Source organism: Bos javanicus, chromosome 17, assembly GCF_032452875.1.
Source record: "Bos javanicus breed banteng chromosome 17, ARS-OSU_banteng_1.0, whole genome shotgun sequence".
NCBI classification, from domain to species: Eukaryota; Metazoa; Chordata; class Mammalia; order Artiodactyla; family Bovidae; genus Bos; species Bos javanicus.
Genome location: NC_083884.1, coordinates 53,885,387 through 53,909,296, shown reverse-complemented (window position 1 = coordinate 53,909,296; position 23,910 = coordinate 53,885,387). Strand labels below are relative to the sequence as shown.

At 51.2% G+C, this 23,910-nt stretch overlaps 1 protein-coding gene and 1 pseudogene across 2 annotated transcripts in view; both read left to right on the top strand.

Annotated features, from left to right (window-relative positions):
- The window catches only part of BCL7A (BAF chromatin remodeling complex subunit BCL7A), a 30,150-nt gene that overhangs the window by 1,618 nt on the left and 4,622 nt on the right, over positions 1 to 23,910 (top strand). The window contains exons 2-5 of one of the 2 annotated variants that reach the window (XM_061384733.1): positions 6,138 to 6,219; positions 10,377 to 10,473; positions 15,608 to 15,775; positions 22,350 to 22,471. In XM_061384733.1, coding sequence (XP_061240717.1) covers positions 6,138 to 6,219; positions 10,377 to 10,473; positions 15,608 to 15,775; positions 22,350 to 22,471 — 469 coding nt within the window. Of the gene's footprint in view, positions 1 to 6,137; positions 6,220 to 10,376; positions 10,474 to 15,607; positions 15,776 to 22,349; positions 22,535 to 23,910 lie in introns of both variants that reach the window. The other variant, XM_061384732.1, reaches the window with a different exon arrangement.
- Positions 14,117 to 14,297, top strand: LOC133229298 (U2 spliceosomal RNA; annotated as a pseudogene).

The following is a 23,910-nucleotide window of genomic DNA, read 5'->3' as shown; positions in this document are numbered from 1 at the left end:
AAACCCAACAAAAAAGGCAAGAGGAAAATCAATAAAGTCCACGTGCTCCCGGGCCTCCTATGGAAAGGGCTGTCTGCAGATGGCCGGATGCCCAGCCGAGGGCTGGGTTTGGCTCCAATGGGACAAAGAATTTTCAGAACCGTGAGAAGGGGAGGCCTTCCAAAGTTGAGATCCAAGTCTTCCCTGCCGTGGGAGCTCCCCTGACGCGCAGGGCGCCGAGTGCCGGGACTGGAGCCATTTAAAAATGGCAGAACAGCTGCAGGCCAAAACACACACAGGAAAAACAAGCCCACCACCCCCTCTCCAGCGGGATTCTCAGAGGCAAGGCTGGAGTTGTCCCCTGCCTGAGCGCCTAGGCAAAGAAAGAGCTGTTGTCTGGGCCTGAGTTCCTTCTGTTACCAGCCTAGAGGTGAGAAAGGGGTGGGGGCACGCTGCCTTTCTGTGCTTCGGGAGGCCTGGTGGGGCCTTCTGCCCCAGGTTCCCAGCCTGGCAGAGGCCCCTGCACCCTGACAGCTGCTCCTGGAGGGCCCACCCGCCAGCTGCTCTGCTGGGAGGGCAGATGGAGCTGTGGGGTTTTCCACCCTGGGGGCCCCAGAGCAGCCAGCCTGGAAGCCTTCAGTGCTGCTGAGCAGGCTCTGGTTTGAGGGGGGAGGGGAGGAGAACCTGTCTCCCTCCCTTTTTGTGTTTTGGGAAACTAGGAGTCAAGTACATTAAACACCTCAGACTTTGGGATCTTATGACTGGACTTCCAGTTCACTTCCTTGCTGTGACTTTGGGCTAACCACATAACTTCTCTAACCATGACAGCAAAGGGTCCCTGTGTGCCTTCTCCCCTCCTGGAATAATACCATGTCTCCAAAAGCACTTAATCCTTCACACGGGGAGGGGTGTATGTGTGAATCTCTCAGGGCTGTGTGTGTATGTGTGTGTGTGTGTGAGTGAATCTCTCAGTTGTGTCCGACTTTTTGCGACCCCATGAACTATAGCCCGCCAGGCTCCTCTGTCCATGGAATTCTCCAGGCAAGAATACTGGAGTGGGGAGCCATTTCCCTGGCCATTAAATGCTGCCTTTATTGTCAGGTAGAAGCTTGGTTTTGCTGATTTTTTTTTCCCTCCTGCCCATTCTAAGCAAAAGGGACTTTGCCTTATTTCATAGGTTTCCCCAGCACCAAGAAGCCAAATCCTACCCTCGCTCTGCCTTTAGAATGTGTCTTCCAGTCAGCCCTTGTGGTTTGGGGTTGTTTATTAACTCTGTGGCCACCAACCGTGTCTGGGACGTCCTACTGGCTGGGACACTGGGTTGCCAGATTTAGCAAATAAAATTACAGGACACCCAGTTAAATTTGAATTTCAGATAAACAACAAAATAATATTTTTAAATATATATATATATATATATAGTGTGTAAGTGTGTCCCATGCACTGTTTGGGACATACTTATACTAAAAAATATTATTCACTGTTTATCTGAAATTAACTCAACATCCCGTTTCTCTCTTTTTTTAAAAAATTCAGAATGGAGGTGCCTAGCATACCACTCAGCCTGTAAGCCTAGGGTGGTGTTTCTCAGTCCCGGTGACCCCTAAAAATCCCCCCTTCTGCCAAGTCCTACCCTTCCCCTCCTCTGGAAAAAGCCAGCAGCCAGCTTGTGGCCGCCCTGTCCATAGCTACCGGCTATTTCTCCTCTCCTTTCTGTTTGATACCCCAGCAAGGCCAGCTGGTGGAGTGCAAGGCAGCCAGATCATGGCTGAAGGAAGAACAAAATGGTGGGCTCCTCTGGGGGGAAACTGGGGCAGGGTTAGGAGGCCCGGTGCGGGTGGAGAAGAGAGGGAAGTGGGAGTCATTGGCAGGCGGTAAAAGGCTTGAGCCTTGAAGTAGGCTTAGGCCCAGGGACCCCTGGGACTGCGGTCTGAAGGGTCCCTCAGTGACTTGTGGAGCCGCAGAGAGGCCTGTTCCCCGAGCCCTCCCACGGTCCCTAGGGGCGGGGGATTTGACTGTGCCTAGACTCTCCTCAGTACCTGCAGGGGACCCTCCTGCCAGGCACAGGGCGGGTCAAGCGGGCCTGGGCCTAGTTAGGATGAAGCCAGCCATAGCTAGACCTTCTCTGGCATCAAGGACTACCCCTGGGAAGTGGAGAGGAAGTGATGGCTTCAGAGCTGTCTTTGCGGGAGTCAGGTCTCCCTGGCTGGCCAGCGCTCGGAGCTGACCCTGAGGGAACATTAGGAATTGGCCTCAGCTTGGAGGATCTAGGGAGAGGGGTGCTCGTAGTTTACACAGGAGCTTGTGCTGGGATGGGGGGTTTGGGGCTGTATTCCTCCAGCTGACTCCTTTTGTTCAGAAACCCACCTGGCGGGGAAGAGACAGGCACTTCAGCCTGGCTGGTTACAGGAGGGCTCCGGGCGTGCCCGTCAAAGGCCAGGTCGGGCTGCAGCCTGGAGGTTGTGGTGAATCCAGTCCTGTGCCTAGAGGTGGTGAGACTCAGAGGTCTGAGAGAGCCAAGGGCCCCATCTTGAGAGAGGCACTGCTCCTCAGGGCGTGCGGGTCCCTCATGGCCATCTTGTGTTTTTGAGAATGGCCAGCAATCTGGATTTGAATGTGGGGTTTGACTTGTTTGTTGGTTTTATTTTTCCAAGTCTGGCAATGGATTCTTATTTTTTAAAGCACCATATAGACCAGACAAAATGTGCCTCTTGGCCGCTCATCTACCACCACAAATGTAAGGGGATAAGTACAGTGTAATACACTCCTTGGGGGTTGAGGGGGCTGCGAGTCCTAGGGTGATGGGTTTGGAGCTGGTGGTAGGAACGCTTCGCTGCTCCTCTAGGTTCATATGTCGTTTCCTAAGGCGCTGCCGAGCCGCTGGCTTGATGACACACCCAACACTCCCTGGACATGTCTACAAAGTACCGGCTTCTCACTCAGCATCTTGCCCCTGAACTCCAGGGCCTGTCTCTCCCTGGGAGGCTGCCGGCTGGACTGCAGACTGTGATCAGAGTCTCAGCGCTCTTCCCTCTGACCCCTGGCCCCTCAGTGCCTACACCTAGAACTGGAACTGAAGAGCAGTTTCTAATGCCTGGAGCGAGTTGGGACCTGGGGCCAAGGGAGGCAACCAGAACCCAGCCGTGTTCCGCTCAGAACCTGCGGGGCCCGTAACCTCCCTGGAAGGCACCTGCGACTTGCCACGTTCATCTCGGCTCACGTGTGGCCTGCGAAGCCCAGGTCTGGCACCCTTTATACCCTGAGAGGTGTCCTGTGTATTGCAAGTCAGTTACTTTTTTTTCTGTTTTAAACACAATCAAGCCTTGGATCTGACCTACCGGGGCCTGGGCAGAAGAAACCAGCTTGTGAGGAGTGAGTGCCTGTGGCCCTTTGGGTGGGATTGGAGCAGTTTGTGCCTCTTTGTCCAGCTTCTGTGGCTGATGAGCTCTATGGAGTCATTTCTTAGTGTTTTTCACGGGAGACAGAATACCAGGGGTCACAGCCTACGTCCAACTGCGGTTCTGCCGTTGCGGTAGCTGCGTGACCGTGAACTAGTGGTATAACTTCTCTGGGCCTCCCGTTTCCTCATCTGTAAAGCAGGATGACAATAGTTCGCCTCTGATAGGCCTGTGTAAATAAAGCATTTGGCATGAAGTAAGCTCTCAGCACACAAAGGCTATTGTGATGGCTGCCTTGTCACCGAGGTTGTTTCTTGGAATGTCTCTGTCCCTTCCAGGCACCTTCTGGTTATTCAGAATGGAGATGGGGAAAGACTGGGGTTGTGGGTCATCCATCCTGCCTCCAGGAGGTTGGGGACAGGTGGATGGTGACTTAGGTACCTGCCTTTATTTAATTCTCTCAAGGCTTAAAGGGACAGGGCTGGGGGCTGGGGGAGCTACTCCAGAAAGCAGCGTGGCAGGGAGGTGTGAACACTGGTGAGAATGACTCCACCTCCCCCTACCTCAGTTTCTTTAACAAACAGGAAAGGTGACTATTTACTGTCACCAGAGATTATGGGAAAATTAAAGCAAGTGTGTGTAGTGCTTATCACACAGAAGGCACTAGAAACGGTCACAGTAGAATTGTTGTTGTTGTTTTGTCGCCCAGTTGTGTCCAACTCTTTGCGACCTCGTGGACTGCAGCAGGCCAGGCCTCCCCATCCCTCACCATCTCCCAAAGTTTGCCCAAGTTCATGTCCATTGCATCGGTGAGGTCATCCAGCCATCTCATCCTTTGACGCCCTCTTCTCCCTCTGCCCTCAGTCTTTCCCAGCATCAGGGCCATTTCCAGTGAGTTGGCTGTTTGCATCAGATGACCAAACCAAAATACTGGAGCTTCAGCTTCAGAATCAGTCCTTCCAATGAGTATTCAGAGTTGATCTCCCTTAAGGTTGACTGGTGTGATCTCCTTGCAGTCCAAGGGACTTTCAGAAGTCTTCTGCATAGTAGGATAAATGTTGATAAAAGCCAGGCCCTAGGGACTTCCCAGGCAGTCCAGTGGTTAGGACTCAGTGCTTCCACTGCAGGGGGTTAGGATTCGATTCCTGGTTGGGGAACTGAAAAAAAAAGCCAGGCCTTAGCTTCTTCCAGCAGAGGACTTTGGGAACCATGCAGGCACAGTTTGGGGCGTGGAAGTGTCTGTGGTTTTGGTTAGCTGGGTCCCCAGAAGTCCCGGTGGTGGGTTGGTGCCAGCTGGTGGGAATGTGTCCCTTTAGCTCGGTCTACTTTCCCATGGAGGGGAGGACCCAAGGCCAAGGTCTTGGCGGGGAGGCTGGACAAGGTGTCTGCAGCCGCTCGTAATTCTCGGCTCTGGTGCAACCCCTGTTGCTAAAATTGCTGAGGTCTCCTGGCTGCCATGCCACCTGCAGCAGGTGTGTGTCTGGCCCCGACATCATCTCATGGGGCCCTTGAATCAGCTGATTTCCTTAGCGTGACCTCCCACGTCTCTGAGACGGCAGAGTCTGGTGCTGGGAATGTGGACTCCAGAGCCCCAGCGACCTGGTTGGAATCCCAGCCTTTCTTCTGGGGGAGCTTTCCCTGAGCCTCTGTTTCCTCAGGCATGTGGTCTCTGGTTGTCACCCCTAGTGCTAGGGGCAGGAAGCTACAGGACCTGATTTTTAGGCTGTGAGAGGTCAGGACCGAACTTGGGAGGCTGGGGTGATTACTAGAGGAGGATGATGCTTGGAGTAGAGAGGTGGGAGGAGAGAGTGGTCATTATCATTACCTTTGGTGAAAACTAGTCACTCGCTTTCCTTCCCACGGCTTGTGGCTTACTTCTCACTGTCAACCTGCCTTTGACAACTGTGCCCCAGGCGTTTAGGATGCAGCTGAGGGTGGGTCAGGGGCAGCGGTGCAGATATTAGAAGCTGAGACCCTGAACTCAAGCCCATCTCTGAGTGTAGGGTCTTGGAGCAACCTCCCACCTGGCTGCTGCCCTCTGCCCGGGCCGAGCTTCCTGTCGCCATCCCTGAGCATCAGTGTCTGGGGGCCGAGGCCACTGGGCATCCAGGTTTGCCCCCGTGCTGATCAAACTGGCACTCGCCCAGAAGAGCCTGGGGAACTGGCACTCATGCTCTCTGCTCCCGCCTCCCTTCCCAGGACCTCAGAGAACTTGCCAGGAGGGCGGGGCGAGCCCCTGGATGCCCTTGTTGAAGACCCTCCCACCCCACCCTAGCCCCACTGGAGGAAATGCCCTGTTGGTCTGACGATCTCTCTGCTGCCCAGAGGGCTCAGGTGGCCCAGTTTTCTGGTTCCCTTCATCCAGAGGAATCATCCCAGTGGCAGTGACCTGCCCCCACTCCCATCTTACCAAGCACTTCTACCCAAATACAAGAAAGTGTCCACATGCTTTGTCTCCCGTAATTCTTGTGGCCACCTGGAGAGGTTGACAACCCCATGTGGTCCAAAAGATAGGGAAACTGAGGCTCTGGCTGGTGAAGTGACTTACCCTCGGCGGCGGGGGGCAGGATGGGGGGATCCCAGCCAGTGCTGGGATTCACACCTGCGTCTGCATGATCCAGAGACGTTCTCTCAGCCCCACCTGGGGTAGTTGCTGTGTCACAGCTGCTCCAAGGGCATGTGGCCCACACCCCCCACCAGCGTGAGCAGGGGTCCACCCCAGAAGCCCCCTGGTAACGGGTTCTTCCTCGTCCTCTGCAGGGAGAAGAAGTGGGTGACTGTGGGTGACACATCCCTGCGAATCTACAAGTGGGTCCCCGTGACGGAGCCAAAGGTTGACGATGTGAGTATGGGAGCTGGTCCCTGGAGTGGGGCTGCCCATCCACGCTCCCCACCATGGCGACAGGGGACTGGCTGTCCACTGCCACCCTCCATGTGGGGACCTGGGGGCAGAACACTTGGAAAGCAGAAGGATCCAGCTTGGGGCTGGAGAGGCTGCTGGATCTACCCCTCCCCCAGTAGTCTACCCCTCCCCCAGTAGTCTACCCCTCCCCCATAGTCCAGCCTGAGTTTGGCCCTTAGAGAAGGGGGGAGTGTCCCCTGCAAGTCGCCTCTTCCGACAGGAGCCCTACGATTTGCCCCACACTTTAGCGCCAAGGTGTCCTCTCTCATAGACTGAGCACCATGGTTTTGGGGTGGGCATGGTGGTACCTGCAGACAGGCAGGCCCTCCGCCGTCATCGTAGGGCCATTCCTGGCCCCTGACCATCTGTCAGACATTACTTCGTGGAGTTGAGCTCTGTATCCACCCTGTACAAAGGAAGACACGAACTCAGAGAGGCAAAGCCATTTCCCCAGAGTCACACAGCAACTGTCAGATCTGTCTGACTCCAAAGCACATATTCTCTACTCTTGGAGAGCCTTCTGGGGGTTGGAGCTGCTGGTGAAGGGTGACCCCAGAGAGTGGCGCAGAGAAGCCTGGGCACTTAGTTGTTAAGGGGAGGGTTCCAGGCGGAGCGATGACTATGACCACTAGGGGGAGCCCTGGTGTCTGTGCCTAATCTTAAATTTAGTCCAATTGCTCAGTCCTGTCCCACTCTTGGCAACCCCATGTACTGCAGCATGCCAAGCTTCCCTGTCCATCACCAACTCCCGAACCCTACTCAAATTCATGTCTATCACATCGGTGATGCCATCCAACCATCTCATCCTCTGTCATCCCCTTTTCCCACCTTCATTCTTTCCCCGCATCAGGGTCTTTTCCAATGAGTCGGTTCTTCGCATCAAGTGGCCAAAGTATTACAGTTTCAGCTTCAGCACCAGTCCTTCCAATGAATATTCAGGACTGATTTCCTTCAGGATTGACTGCTTGGATCTCCTCGCAGTCCAAGAGACTCTCAAGAATCTTCTCCAACACTGCAGTTCAAAAGCATCAATTCTTTGGCACTCAGCTTTCTTTATGGTCCAACTCTCACATCCATACATGACTGCTGGAAAAACCATAGCTCTGACTAGACAGATCTTTGTTGCCAAAGTAATGTCTTTGCTTTTTAATATGCTGTCCTAATTTTAGGGATTGATGGCTGGCAGCTGCCCCACATCACAGATAGTTTTGCAGCTCTTTGGCTCCCAGGCAGGTTACCCTCAAAGACCCCCAGGTCAGCTACTATCATTTCCAGTCAAAATCCAGAATGGTCCAACCAACTAGCCTCCCCGTGGGCTGTTCCTTCTGCCTGGAGTGCCGTCCCTGCTCATGCGAGGGTGGCTCACACTGACATACGTGCTTCCAGTCGTGACAGTATGCATGATTGGTAGGTTACTAGGGACCTAAGGAGGGGCAGGGAATTCCCTGGCGGTCCAGTGGTTAGGACTCGGTGCTTCCACTACCGAGGACCCAGGTTCGATCCTTTGGTCAGGAAACTAAGATCCCACATGCCACGTGGCTTGGCCAAAAAAATAAAAAAGGCAGGGCAAAGCCTCCCTCCGCCATTTCCAATGACCTACCCCACAAGTCTGGGGTCTCCAGACAGGGCTGAGGCACTGTTCTTGACCCTTTGATCACACGTTAGCCCCTAGGTGAGTCGACACTGGGCTGAGATGGCGGTGGCGTGTCGTCCCCTCTGGTCCTGGCCTGGCTCATGGAGCCACCAGGGCTGCTTTACCCCAGAGGCACCAACACAGACCATCACGGCCTTCAGTGTGGGCCATTCCGGAGGGAGAGCAGAGTGCGGCCAGCCTCCTGGAAGGCAGCTTCTGGCTCCTGCCCATGTCTGCGCCTTTCACATCATTAGGTGTTGTATAAACGCCGGTTGCGTTTGAGAAGATGTGGTCCCTGCTCTCAAGGAATTTATAATCTCGTTGGGGGGAGATAATTATAGAATAGCATGAAACAGACATCAGGGAAGCGCCAAATGGATTGTGATCAAGGAGAAAACGTAATCGATGGGGTTTTGGGAAGGACGGGGCAGCCCAGGGCTGGACAGAGACCTCTAGCTGTGGAGTTGGACAGGATAGCCTCAATTAACCTGTGATTCCAGACAGGTGACCCCACCTTGCTGGGTCTTAGTCCCCTCTTTTGTGCACTGGAGCATTACTATCTGGCTCCTGGGGTTTTCTGCAACAGAGCAAAGGCAGTATATCATATGGGAAGAACTTAGCTCAGCGTGGCTGTGCAGACGGCGCTTAGATGCTAATTCGTTGTCATCTCTGAGCTGAGATGTACAATATTCCTGCCTGCTCCCTCTCAGGCGATGGGTCCCACTCCTGGCTGAGCACTTGATCCCTTGGGAGTCTCGACAAAATGCAGGTTCCCAGGTGCCACCCCAGACAGCTGAATCTGCATCTCTGATGGTGGTGGCTGGGAATCTGCATTGGAAAAGGACAGCTTTTCATGTTTTTAAATGCCCATTAATGGCATGGTTACATCATTTTTTTTCTTCAGAATTTTCTTGAAATTTTTATTCTCTTAAATAGGTAAAACATGTTACAAGATTCAAATGTTACTTATAAACCCTTTTTAAAAAAAAAACTATGGCAATTCACCTGCATAAAATTCACGCTTTTAAATTGTGCCAGCCAATGTTGGTATGTTCACAGTGCTGCAACCATCATCACTGTAATTCCAGAATGTTTTCATTAACCCATAAAGAATAAGGAAAACTCATACTGTCCTGAAGATCCTGGAGTCAACTATCTGTCTCTGTATATTTGCATATTCTTTAAATGTTACTTTATTTTTTTAATAGCCTTATCTTTTTAAAAAAATATATTTTCTATTTATTTGGCTGTACTGGCTCTTAGTTGCAGCATGTGGGACCTAGTTCCTTGACCAGGGATCGAACCCTGGCCCGCCGACTTGGGAGCTCAGAATCCCAGCCACTGGACCACCAGGGAAGTCCCCAGTATTATCTTTTTGTAAATCTACATCCCATTCCCATGAGTACCTCCGACCCCCCCCAGCTCTCTTCCTTGGAGACAACCGATGTTCATGTATCCTTCCAGGGAGCGTGTGCATGTGCACACCCACACCCACCCACCCACCCACACACACACACACACACACACATTCCTTTATGCTCTTCCTTTACCACCAATGGCAGCATCCTGTTCATGTGTTCTGCATCTTTTATACATCTCGGGGATACTAAAATATTTTAATATGTGGATATTTCTGTGGATCTTTCTGCATTTGTATGGAAGAGTTTCCCTGGCATCTGTAATTGGTGCATACCGTTGCAGTGAATGAATGTACTGAACTTTGTTTAACAAGACTTTTTCCAATGGAGGCAGTTAGGTTGTTTCCAACACAATCCCACATGGAACTTCCCTGGTGGTCCAGTGGCTAAGACTCCATGCTCCCAATGCAGGGGACCCAAGTTCAATCCCTGGTCAGGGAACTAGATCCCACATGATACAACTAAAGATCCCGAATGTTATAACTAAGACCTGGTGCAGCCAAATAAATAAGTTAAAAAAAAATGGAACCACATGTAAAGAGCATCCCCTTCACCCCTGCTTCCTCCCTGGGCTTTCCCTCCTCACCTGGTCTCCAGAGTTGGGTCAGAAGTCAGCTGACTGTCTCTAAGGAAGGCAGTGTCTGGGGCCTAGTAGAAGTGCATGAGCTGGCTTTTCCATCCCTCACCTGGCATTCCTGTACCAGCTTCGGGCTGAGTGACCACGGCCTTTTCACCAGGGGAAGTTCCCACCAGCCAGGGTGTTTGCAGGCCTGCGGGGTAGCCCCTACAAGCAAGGTGGTGTTACCCCCAGCATCGCCAGCCCACCCCCCAGAAACTTCTCCTCCACAGGGCTCCCTGATCCCAAAGCAAGGGGACCCCCCTCATGGGACATGTTCAAAGGCAGGCCAGTGGAGCCCTCCAGAGATGTGGGGGCTCCAAGATGCGTCCTCGGAATAAAATACTCATCCCGTTCCCCAGGGTCTCACTTGTGTGTGCAGACATGGACAATTCAGTGACTCGGTTTCTGCATCACTTTTCTCCTCCAGAAAAACAAGAACAAGAAGAAGGGCAAAGATGAGAAGTGTGGCTCAGAGGTGACCACGCCGGAGAACAGCTCCTCCCCGGGAATGATGGACATGCATGGTGAGCTTCACGCGGCCGCCGGCCGGGCCCGTCTCCTGCCCGGAGCGCTCGGCTGTGTTTTTGTTTTGCCAGCAGGTTTGTTCACATTCCAGGCCAGGGGTAGGAGGGCTGGGCAGGCTGGGCAGGACCGGGAGGCCCCAGTGCCAAGGAAGAGGCTCATCGGAGGAGAAGAAGCTTCTTTTCCCAGAGCAACGAGCCAAGAATCATAAAATGAGCCAGAGTGGGTCTTCCTGGAGGTCCAGGGACACCACACTTCCAGTGTGGGGGGCCCAGGTTCAATCCCCGGTCAGGGAACTCTATCCCACATGCCACAGCTAAGACCTGGTGCAGCTAAATAAGTAAATATTTTCAAAACCTGAGCCAGAAATATTAAATAAGACCTCCTTCTCACCCAGTGACACAAACCTCACAGGAGATGTTCTGTGAGTCCCATGTGCCCAGGAAGTTTTTTGGAGTAACTATCTCTTTTTCTCCTGGGCCTGACATATCATGTAAATGACTCTTGTTTCCCATTTCCTGTTTTGCTTGGGCTACTGGGAAGCTCTAACTGGATTTCTGACTTCACGTGAATCATTCTGGGACCCTGGGACTTGCCCTTCTACATTGATGGCTTAGTTTCCTTTGCTGTCATATTTCAAAAGTTGTAACCAGTGTCCTATTGATCAGATCCAGGCTGGAGCATGCTTTAGCCCAGCGGTCCCCAGCATTTTTGGCACCAGGGACTGGTTTCGTGGAAGACAGTTTTTCCACGGACCAGGGGGAAGTCAAGCAGTGGGGAGTGGTTGTAAATACAGAATGAAGTTTTGCTCATTCGTCTGCTACTCCTCCCCCGCTGTGCGGCCACGGACGGGTATCGGCTCATGGCCCGGGAGTTGGGGGCCCGTGCTTTAACCAGTCTGCAAGTGTTTTGACACTGCTGGCGTTTTTTTTTTTTTTTTTTTTCTTTTAACCTTTTTATCTTAGGAAAAGCACACATCATAAGTGTATGGCTCCATGAAATGTTCACAGACTACACACCCTTTTGTAACCGGCCCAAATCAAGACAGAAGGTTGGGACTTCCCCGGTGGCCCAGTGGCTAAGACTTTGTGCTCCCAGTGTAAGGGACCCAGGTTCGATCCCCAGTCAGGGAACTAGATCCCACATGCTACAACTATAAGATCTAAGGAGATCTGAGTGCCACCACAAAAACCAAGCACAGCCAAATAAATATGAATAATTTTTTTTTTTTTTTTAAAAAAAAGAAGGTTCCCAGCAATCCACAGGGTATTCGCTCCTGGCCGTCCCCACCCCATCAAGGAGAACCACCACCTGACCTCTAACTGCAGAGATTTGAACTGGAAGTGGCTAAAAAATTGAGTTTCTGATATTTATAAACTATCAGAGATCTGCTTTTCTGCCTTCCTCTGAGGAATCAGATCTGCCAGTCCTTGGGCGTGTGAATCCTTGAGGCCACAGCCCGTTGGAGCAGAAGCAGCCGTCCCTGCGGGGAGAGCCGGCCTCACGAGGCCCACCAGGCTCACCTCCCGTTTTGTCCTGTGCCTGCCCTACTGGCCTCAGAGCTCCCAGCGCTTGCCATTCTCCGTCTCGATCCCAGTTGCTGTGTCTTTTGTCCTTCTGACCACCTGAGTTTTCTTTTTGCACAGCATAGTGGTATTAGATAAATCAACAAATAATCAAAAGGGAACCTTGGCTGGATCTAGTTCCTAATCCTCCGGGCCCAGGGCTGTCTTAACTGGGGGAAGGGAGCCCAGCAGACTTCCCCGTTCGCACAAACTGACTAGTCTGGAAAACAGTCACAAGCTCTGAGGGCAAGGATTCTTGCTGGTTGCCAAACTGGCTTCAGAAAAAAGCAGAGGCGGGTGTTTGCTGATGGTTAACATGTCAAGAAAGTCACACACACTCACACAACACACACCCGGACCCCAACTAGCCATACAGTCATAATCAAGATGCATTTCATTTTCAAAAACAGCTTTTTGGGGACTTCTCTGGTGGTCCAGTGGCTAAGACTGCACTCCCAAAGCAGGAGGCCCAGGTTCGATCCCTGGTCAGGGAACTAGATCTCATATGACACAAGACCCGGCACAGCCAAATAAATATGAAAAAACAAAGAAATAGGTATTTGAGTTGGGGCATACCCTGTCTCCCTGGGGCTGGTCAGCATCCCTACCCTCTGGGTACCAAGGAGAGCCCTGGCCTGGCTTGGTTTCAGTTCATTCATAGAATTACAGGTGAGAACCTTTAGAGCAGAGAGCCAGATTCCACCTGGATTCTAATGTGACTCTGCTAGGATCGCCTCTAGATGATCATGAGCTAGTTATTGAACATGTAGCCTTGGGTTTGTCTGTTTTTAACCTGTCACACAGGGATGGTAATACCTACTTCACAAGGTTGTTATGAGTATTAAATAAGACAGTCCCTTAAAGGCCTGGGTGTGTCAGTCACTAACGTTTAAGAAGCCATCCCGGTGTGCCAAGCAAGCATCTTGCTAAGCCCATTTGAGGCATCACCTCATTCAGTCCTGGTAGTGAGCCCCTTTTGTACAGAAACCAGGGCTGAAGAAGGTGAAGTACCTTGCCTAGAGTTAGGAAGTTCGTCAGTGTCAGTGCTGGCGTCCGAGGTCCTTTGGAGAGTTCAAGTTTATGTCCACTAGCCCAGACTTAACTCCCAAGGAAAATCCAGAATGCCGAGCAACCCGGGTCCCTGACTCAGGAACCGTGCTCACTTTGCATTTTATTTTAGTACCTGTGCAGCCAAGAAAGACCCAAGTCTGACCACGGGTCGTGGAAGCCTGAAAGCTCAGGGAAAGTTGTGGGCCTGGTTACAATTACCTGGAATGCTCCAGGCAGATGGATGGACCTGGGACGAAGTGAGGGGACAGAGCTTCTGCATCCAGCTGTTTATAAGTCTCCAGGATCCACCTGGGGTCAGCCCGAGCATCAGGGTCATGCCGTTACCAGGTTACCAGGCTAGGTTCAGGGCAGCTGATCGTTAAACGTTAGTGCTTACTGTCCTTAATCAGCATGACCCCATGCAAGCACCCACAGGTTGTGGCTTTGCGTTCTGTGTTTCTCACACACACTCCCGTATGTATATCTTGGCATAGAGAGGAACTTTAGATTTTTCTCGAAAGATAAACCAGGGGGAGTTTACATCTTTATTATTATTTTTTTTTAAGTCCTAGAATTCACAAGAGGGTGCTTTTGTGTAATGAGTGCCCCAGAGTACACTTAAAATAAGGTGCAATTTACCAAGTCAGGGCTGCGGGGCTGCCTGGTGCTGCCTCGCCAGGTGGAAGCAGAGGAAAGGCTTGGCGTTGGGGGCTGGGCAGACCAGCATGAGCGAGGGCTCTGCTGCTGAGACTCAGTTTCCCCACCTGGGAGGCTTCTGAGATTAAACAAGGTGACTGTAGATGCCCCAGCCTGGTGCCCAGCACGTAGTCGGTGCCCCGGACATGTTGATGTGGTTGCTTCTCCTCTCCCCTCTCCCTCTCCCTCTCTCTGTGTCTCTGTTTCTCTCTCTCTCGTTTTTACAAAAATGGCTTTGGTCCCAGGTGCACGGCATGGCCCAGAAAAGCAGGGTAAAGCTGTAGTAATATTTTTGAAATGATCATGTGGGTATCTGTAGGTTAAAATGACTCTGATCGCTTCTCGGCCTGTTGGCTAAAACGAAGTGTGGTATCTGTTCTTATCAGTTTAATATCTCTATCCGAGGACAGTGTAGTACATGGATCTTTGGAGGAAGGCACTGGGCTAGCAGCTTGCGCTGTCCGCTCCACACATCAACCTGGCATTGCAGTACCTCCAGGAACGGTGCTCCCCTCGGGGAATAACTCAGTATGAAAAGACAGATTGTAGGGAATTCCCTACAGACCAGTGACTAGGACTCTGAGCTTTCACTGCCAAGGGCCCAGGTTCAATCCCTGGTCAGGGAACTAAGATCCCACAAGCCATGTGGTACAGCAAAATACAGAAAGAAAGAAAAGAAAATGACTCTTTGTGCCCAAGAGAGGATCCAGGGCAAGCAGGTGTGTACCCCCAGGACCCCCAGCTCCACCCCTAGTGCCCTTTTTGCCCAATGAACTTTCTTCCCCTTTTCCTTTTTAGTATGAAAAAAATGTCATAATAGAGAACATTAGAGAGAATTGTTTGATGAAATCCACATGCCCACCCACCTAGATTTTCATAATATGATGCCACATTTGCCTCACCTATTTTTTAAATGTGTTAGGTTTTTTTTTTAATTGAAATACAATTTACAAATTCAAAATTGCACAGCTCTTGAGTATGAAATTCAGGGAATTGTGACAGTTGCATGCAACCTGTGCTAGATTTTAAAGTACATTTCCCCCACACAATGATACTTAAGTCTGTACCTAAACACTTCAGCATGTGTCAGTGATAAATGACATTTCTATCTACCCACTGTACCATTATCACTCCTAACAAAATTAATTCCTTACTTTGAAACTCCAGACTGTATTCAATTCCCCAGTTGTCCCCAAATGTCTCTCGGAGCTGGTGCATTCAAAACAGGACCCAGATAAATCCCACACGTCATGTTTAGTTGTTAGGTCTCTTAAATTTCTTTAATCTGTAATATGACAATGATCTTTCCCATTTCTCTTTTTTAAAAAATATTGATTGATTGATTTGGCTGTGTCCGTTGCAGCATTCAGGATCTTTCAATACAGTGGGGGGGCTTAGTTGCTCCGAGCCATGTGAGGTCTTCTCCAACCAGGGATTGAACCTGATCCCCTACATTGCAAGGCAAATTCTTAACCACTGGACCACCAGGGAAGTACCCTCCTCCTTTTTTTTAATGGCATTGACTTGTTAGTGAGCCTGGGACCTTGTCCTGTAAAATATTCACTTTCTGTTGTGAACTTGTTTCTCTTTCTGTCTCTGCCTTTAATTTTGTATCAAGTGCAATTGGTCCAGGGCTGGATCAGATCCCATGAAACAGTTTGGCGATGCTGCCTCCTGGGACCCTGCTCCAGCCTCTGCATTGCTTCAGAGCCAGGCCCACGAGATACCTGGTTTCTTCACCCAAATAGAGACTCATGACCTCCTACCCCTCTTTTCTCAGCAGCTGCAGCATTTCACGCTGTGATTCTGTTCCCTTGCCATGCAGATGATAACAGCAACCAGAGCTCCATCGCAGATGCCTCCCCCATCAAACAGGAGAACAGCAGCAACTCCAGCCCTGCTCCTGAGCCCAACTCAGCCGCGCCCGGCGATGGCACTGACGCCAAGGTGGACGAGGCCCAGGTCGATGGGAAGGAGCTCCCCGGGGCCGAAGGTATGTGCCCTCGAGGGTGGGGCTCAAGAGAGACCTCTCTGTAGCCAGCTTTCAGCCAGGCAGCTGGAAGGGACTTTAAGGAGGTCCTGCCAAGTTCTGGCCCCCAGAAGGTAACGGTAGAGACAGGTAATGCCTAGAGCTCATATTCTTGTTGTTTAGAAGCTGTCTTGTCCAACTCTTTTCAACCCCATGGGCTGTAGCCCTCTAGGCTCCTCTGTCCATGGGATTTCCCAGTTAAGAATACTGGAGTGGATTGCTATTTCCTTCTCCAAGGGATCTTCCCAACCCAGAGATTGAACTTGAATTGGCAGGCAAATTCTTTACCACTGAGCCACCAGGGAAGCCCTATTCATATGTATAGGTTTGTTTATTTTTAGATTTCTGGGTTCTCTGTTTATTTCTTTATTTTTGGGGCCATGCTGCATGGCTTGTGGGATCTTAGTTCCCCGACCGGGGATCAAACCCATGCCCCCTGCGTCAGAAACATGGAGTCTTAACCACTGGACCACCAGGGAAGTCCCTAGGTTCTCTTTAAATGGAAAATTTCCAATATTCCAAAAAAATGAAAGAATAGTGTAATACTTTACTGTATACCCACCAGTCGATTTCGTCAATTGTTGATATTTAATGTTTGGGGTCTTTTGTTTTTTTGTTGGAGGCTGTTGTTGTTTGAGGGGTTTTTTTGTTTTGTTTTTGCTTTGCCTAAAAATATTTTTTTCTGGGGCCACTTGACGTTAAGTTGTAGACTTTATGATGTCTTATCTCTAAACACTTCACTGTGCCTCTTTTAAAAATAAGGACATTCCCTTACATAATCACAGTGACTATTATTGGACCTCAGAAAATGAACAGTAGTTTCCGATTGTCTAATACTGGTGTGTTTCAGAGCGTGTTGATGGATGGTGCATGGGCCGTGAGAGAGGGGGCTTGAGAGTGACTCCTGGTGCCTGGAGAAATGGCCTTGCCGTCATCTGTGATGGGAGAGAGGTGGAGGGGCAGGGCCAGTGGGTCTGGGGTGCCGGCAGATGCCCGAGCACAGTCTGGGTTTCCAGGAAGAGGCTCGGGGTGATGTGCTCTTACCCGGTGGGGCAAGGCTGTTGGCTTCTCGGTGCTTGGGGAGGGCGTGCATTTCCTGGGGAGAAGGCCGTCCTGTGCTGGAGAGCTCCTTCACATCTGGTTCTAGTCTCTTCCACACACTTCACTTGTTAGCCCCCTGAGAGGCTCCCTACTCATCCCGGGTGACAGGCAGGGCCCAGTCCCACTCCAGACTCCCAAGAGCTCATGGGCAAGACAGGCATTGAAGCTGAGAATTACAGTCCACAGAGGTCGCAGACAAACTAGATCCAGCATGTGGTGTGCGGGTGTGGCCCCAAAGCCCAGTGTTGTTTTTATTTTTAATTGGAACTTGATGGCAAAATTTAAAAATTGAGCAATCTCACTTAAAATAAGATCGATCTCCAGCTTCTCTTGAAAAGAGAAGCCTGCATTCCCATAGAGCTGCAACCAGCTAGAGCAGAGATGTGGCTGCCTCTCCAGGGAGGGCCCAAAGGACCTACATACTCCAGTTACCACACTCCCCACCACTCCTTATCATCTCCCCACCACTGAGGCCAAAGGCAATTATGTTTTACCCTGTGATCACTGCTGTTTTTCTTGTTACTGATTTAAAAAAAAAGTTAATATGTTTCTTGAACCTTTTTTTCCTACTGAGAGTAGAGAGCCTGGGAGGAAATGCACATGTCTTTGAGGAAGAAGAGAATGTTCCTTTAGATTTTCTGTGCAAAGGTTATCTGAGTCTGAATTAAACAGCCCTCCTGACTCATTCTGGCACTGCCTGGAACATAAGGGGTCTTGACTTTGTGGTCAGATGCAATAGGGAAATGGAGCCTGGGGGCCTCTGGGAAGCCTTCCTGGAGGAGGTGCTGTCTGACTTGGGCTTAAAGGATGAGCAGAAATAGGAGGGAACCAAGCAAAATCCAGGCAGAAGGGACCATAGGGCAGTACCTGGGGAGGTCAGGGCAATGTGCCCATGTGCCAGGAGGATCTGAATTAGGATGCAGATTAAGGTCCCCTAACAGACCACCACTGCTGGATCTGTTGTGGGGCCTTCTAGAGGTAGTCTGTACCTAGAAACATCTATGTGAGATGATTACCTCCCGTTTTAGAACACTCTCACTTAACAGTCACCATGGAGATAGTTCCACGTTAAGACATACGGGTCTTTCTTATTCTCTTTACCAGCTTATCATTCAGAGCTGTGACTGTACCATGATGTATTTAAATAGTCCCCGTGTTGGTGGGTCAATTGAGTTGTTTTTTTCCCCTGCACCGACGGTGCTGAAAGGCGTCTTGTACTCACGTCCCTTGGCATCTTTGCTCAGATGTGAGTGAGTCTGGAGGATGCGGCCCTGGAGAGGGGCTATGGGGACAAAGGGCAGTGGACATCTACAGTGTCTGTAGTGGTCTTCCCCTTTTCCACCTGTGCCCTGGGCAGGATGGCTTCCCCCAGAGCAGGGCCTTTCCACCTGGGCTCTGTAGGTTTGTGGGGCCTCGGGATTCTTTGCTGTGTATGGTGGAGCACTGAGAAACATCCCTGTCGCTAAATGCCAGTAGCATCCACCTCCATTTTAGTGACACCAAAAATGTTTCCAGGTGGGGCAGATGTCCCCTGGGGGTACAGGGAAAAACACCAACACCCGTTGAGAATCCTGTCCCAGCGGCTTTGGTGCAGCCTTCTCCCGTGTACAGCACGTGGGCATCCCCTCTCCTCCCCATGGGGCCCCTGCTGGGCCTGGGGAGAGGTGCTGGGACGGGGCCATGAACGCAAGACAGGCTGGTCACATCTGGGCCGACCCGTGCTGGCCGTGTGGCCTCAGGCTGGCAGCATGACCTCGGGTGCACCTTCCTGTTTCCTCGAGACAAATGAAAGTTGCCTGTCACGTCAGGTCACTGGGAAAGCGGGTGGAGCTTGTGGGTGGGGCGGGGCAGAGGGAGGGCGGAGCGGTGAGGGGCGGGGCCAGTGTGGCATATCCCGGCTTTCTGGGCCTGCCCTCGGTTTTCCCGTGTTTGGGGTCTGCGTCTCCTTTGCCCTGAAGGGTCGCTTAAAGCTCGGCTGCAGGAATTCTGTCTGGGTCTGTGCTTTTATGGCTGCTGTGTTTGAACCCTGTCACTCCTACCCGCTGCCACAGGTCCACGGGAACCACACCAGCGTCCTTTCCCCGCCAGGCCAGGCCTCTGGGCCGGCACAGTTGCCCAGCTTTGCCGAGGGGACACACCCCCGGGGCCAGGCCCACCTACACACTGTCAGGGGCCTTCCCCAGGTGGGGGTCCGCTTCCTGCAGGACAGGGCAGGTTGGTCGCCAGCTGTTGACCTTGCTTTGAACTTGTTTACTGCTAAGTGAGTTCAGGGAATGACATAATGTCCAAAGTCCCTGGACTAAATTTAGGCCCTTGGAAAATAATTTCCCCTGGGTGAGTTCCAGTGCCTTGGGCTGAGAGAACCAGGCTGCAGCAGCGGGGCCTGCCTGGAACGCTTGGCCAGCTCCAAGGCCAGTTCCCGCTGTGTTCTTGGGCCAGGCAAGGGGTCAGCATGACTCTGTGGACCCACTCTGTGGGTGACTCACCACCTTCATGATTTCTAAGCCTGCATCCTGGCCCCACCTCCCTCTCCTCCCTGCAAAGCCCACCATGTAGGGCAGAAAGGGCTCTGTTGGGACTTCCCTCCTGGGCCAGTGGCTAAAACTCTGTGCTCCCAGTGCAGGGGGCTGGGGTTTGATCCCTGCTTAGGGAACTAGATCCCATGCCACAGCTAAGACCTACACCAGGCAAAAAAGTAAGTGCTTTTTTTTTTTTTTAAAAAAAGGTCTGTATTCAAGAGAGAAGGAGGACAATAACAACTGCAAAGTTTTGTTAAAGCAAACTTATAATATGAACTAGAATATAAGGTTAACGTGGATTTATTTTTCTTTTATTTAAATTGAGGTGAAATTCCCATAGCATGCAAGGCACCATTTTAAAGTGAGCAATTCAGTACCATTTAGCACATTCATAATGCGCAGTCACCACCTCTGTCTATTCCAAACTGTTCTCGTCACTCTGACAGGAAGCTCTGTACCCTTCAGCTGCCACTTCCCATTCCTCCATCCCTGGCCTCCACCAATCTGTGTTTTCTGTCTCTGTGGATTTGTCTTTCCTGGTCCTTTCATAGAAATGGAGTCATGTAACCTGTGTCTTTTGTTGACTGACATCTGTCACTCAGCATCATGGTTTCAAGGTTCATCCACACAGTAGCCTGGGTCAGTGCTTCGTTCCTTTTCGTGGCTGAATAATACTCCGTTGTGTGGGTGGACCACGTTGTGTTTATCTGCATATCTGTTAATGGACATTTGGGCCATCATGAGTGATGCTCCTGTGAATATTTGTTTGCAAACATCAGTTTGAAGACTTGTTTTCAGTTCCTGTGGGGCTACACCTAGAAGTAGAATTGCTGGGTCATATAGAAATTGTGTGTTTTTGAGGAACTGCTGTTAACGTGGTCTTTAAAGGTAAAACTAGAGATACCAAAGAAATGTCAGGTTTATGGGGAGTTTGGTTCCCTGCCCTCGATGATCCCTCATTTACTCCCACGTGGGATTATTTTGCCGCTTGGGTCCTTTTTCCATCTTTCCATTTAATCTTCATAGCAACTCAACAGGACAGCTGTTGTCAACCTCAACTTTATGGAGGGTGGGGGGGTCTGACACAGGGAGCCCGGCTTCATAGGAACAAGCGGCAGAGGCAGCATTAGGAACCAGGTCTGGGACTTCCCTGCTGGTCTGGTGGCTAAGACTCCATGCTCCCAATGCTGGGTGCCCCGGGTTTGATCCCTGGTCAGGGAACTAGACCCCTCATGCCACAACTAAAGATCCTGTGCACTGCAACCCTGACCTGGCGCAGCCAAATAAAATATATATATATTAAATAATTTTAAAAACCCAGTCTGTGTCTAGACCCTGTGTCCCCCCCACCCAGACACCAGCTGGTAGGAAGAGCCCAGGGGTCCTGGTGTGGTGGACCCCCTGACCCTCCTGATGGTGTTAGGAGAACCCAGCTCAGACCGTGGCAGGGTGTTGGGTCTCCTGGTACTGCCCTGAGCACTCAGGGCTGCTGGTTTCGGGGGAGCAGCTGGTTTGGGGGAGCAGAGTCTGTGTTAACGGCACCTTCGCTGGGAGGGATATACTAGGGCTCAGCCTCTGGAAGGAGGGCTGCAGCTCCTTCCTGCCGCCCTGCTCCGCATCCTTCTGTGCCCTGCCGGCCTCAAGCTCTGGAATATTGCCTGCTTTTCCCCGCCCCTTCCTCTTAATTGCTTGCTTGCTTTAAAAATTAAGCCTGGGGACTTTCCTGGTGGTTCAGTGGCTAAGACTCTGCGTTTCCAATGCAAGGGGTGCAGGTTCGATCCCCTGTCGGGGAGCTAAGATCCCACAGGCTGCACAGCATAGCCAAAAAAAAAAAAAAGAGAAAACTTAGACCTGGGAAATTTTTTCCCTCTGCTGTGCTTCTGTCTCAGAAACCCCAGAACGTAAAACATTCTTGAATATTTTAGTGTGTTTCTTTTCTTTTTTTTTTTTAACAAATCAGGGTGACATATGTTGTTGGTATCTTGAATGCAAGCAGAGCAGGGCCCTGGGCGGGATGCGACTGCTCCTTCCATGCGCTCTGTGCCTAAGATAAGCTTCAGGTGCAACGGCTGCTCCCTCTTTCCAAAGCTGCACCACCTCCCACAGCCTGCTAAGACCTGCACCTTCCTTCTGCTAACGGAACGTGGTAGGGGGAGCAGGGAGACCGGTGCATGAGACAGAGCCCAAATGACCAGCAAAACAGGGACTCATTAAATGTAAATGACAGCCTGATAGAATGCTGTGCAGCCATCTTGTAGGCGCTCATATTTATAGACTTTTTAAAGACGTGCAGAATTCTTCCCAAATATTATGAGACCCCTATTTGGGGAGAATGCAGAACTAGAAGTGCATGTAGGGAGAAACATCTGGAAAAATAGGGCTAGATCCCCTAAAATGTTAGTGGCGTGGCGGCCGTGGGTGACATGAGGTAGTTGCTGATTTCATTCCCTCCCCCCTGTATTTTTTGGTTCTTGCAATGGCAATCAGAAAAATATCCGTATTACCAAGAGAAATGTTTACAAAGTAGAAGTTCCCTCTGTGAATTCCCCCACACTCGCTAATGGAGGAGGGAGGGGCCTGCAGCCATGATGGTTGAAGCAGGCTGTGTCCACTAGAGGGCACCAGATGCACGCAGCATAAAGCCTGTAGCATCCTTTACATGGCTTCTCCTGGCACTTGGCAGGTAATAGGTGTGCAAGGGAAAGGGTCAGAGTCCCCAGTGGCAGAGTGTGGCCTGGCTGCTTAAAATGACATCCTTAAAAAATAAGAGGCTTCCCAAGCCCCCCAGCTCCTTGCAGTCCTGACAGACTGCCTGGCCTCCCAACTTACCCAGTTCCAGGTATTTTTAGTAAGTGGTTCATCTGGCTCCGTATCGCCTGTGTCTGAAAACAGCTTCTGTCATCTTGCTTTTCCCTCAGATGCTTCCGACGAGCAGAATTCACAGTCTTCAATGGAAAACTCGATGAACAGTTCAGAGCAAGTTGAACGGCAGCCGTCTGGAGACGCGGGCCTGGCTGCAGAGACATCCACAATCTCTCAGGTACCTCGATCAAGGTCTCAGAGGGGCAGCCAGCTCGGCCAGGAGCCTGCTGGGGTGTCGGGGGTACGTTGAAAGGTATCTTCTTGTTTTTGTTTTCTCCTTTGCTCTCTAGATGGTTGGAACTCTCTGGTATTCATTGAGCAGGATCCATGAGCATCCTGTAGCCGGTCTGGTCACTGGGCCCACGGTAGAGGAGACACACAGGACCCGCTTGGGGTCAGTCCTTTATCCCAGCCTTAGCTTCATCACTTTGTTTATTCGGGTCCACAAAAGCACTGCCCAGTCTCAGTGACCCAAAGTCAACTTCACTTAGAGCTGGGAAGATAGGTCTTCAGACTCCTGAATGCTAGACGAACCATCCTTTGGAATTTTGCATCTGACCACACTCCCCGCTACTTGGTCCCCTTTCCAGGTTATCACTGTTTGCCAGAATCTCGTCTCAATCAGACAGTGCAGATGTAGGTGGCCTTGCTGATGGGAGCAAATGTCCCTGGTTCGAATCCCAGATCCCCCACTTGACACACACACGAGCCTCAGTGTCTCTTGCTGCCACAGTGAGATCACAGGACTGTCTTGGGGCCAGAACACGGACAAGAGGAGAGAAGATATGGGTAGCACTTAACACAGAGCTGGACACACAGCAGAGGCCCCAGCGTTGCCTTGGCTTCTGTTGTGAATTTTTTTACTGTCCGTCGTCTGTGCTCATCAAAGAGGTCTGGGGACTCGGGTATCAAAACTGCAGCTAATAAGACTATTTCCACTTGAGTATTTTCACACCTGGGGAGAAACTGAAAACAAGTAGCTGCAGAGAAAGGGGACCAGCTTGATCTGTACTCTAGGGAGCCTTCAACCAGGCCTTCCTCAAGGGGAAGAGACTCTCAGACCCTCACATCCTGGCACCCTTGGCTCCGAAACCCCCTGCCAGCTTACCCAAGACTCCTCCAGGGGCCCAAAGACAGGAGGACAGTGATGATGAAAGACGAGTTTGCCATGGCAGAAAACCGGCCAAAACCTGAGTGTCTCGAAAGGGTTTAATAAATCCGGAGTGGCAGATGCACAGCCTGGTATGCAGCTGTTAAAGTGCGTTGGCCAGGTACAGATAGAAAATAAAGAAACATTCTCACAGTGTGAGATGCAAGACTGGGCCTCCAGCGGAGTGTGAGCCCATTTGATTACAATACAAATCCAACCCTCAGAATTGACAAAAGCCAGGATGGCAGCTGGCATCTCCTGGCCTCTCAAGATGCTGATCCACACCCCGGGGGTATCTGGTGCTCCCCGCCGGCATCTGGAAAGTCCAGGGGTCTTCCATTCTGACACACCCCCACCTCCACTCCCATGTTCAGGGACCCAGACCTGAGATGGGGCCCCTTCCGCAGGCGTCACACTCACACAGACATGCCCTTGTCTCCAGAGCCGCTCGGCTTGTGAGCAAGACA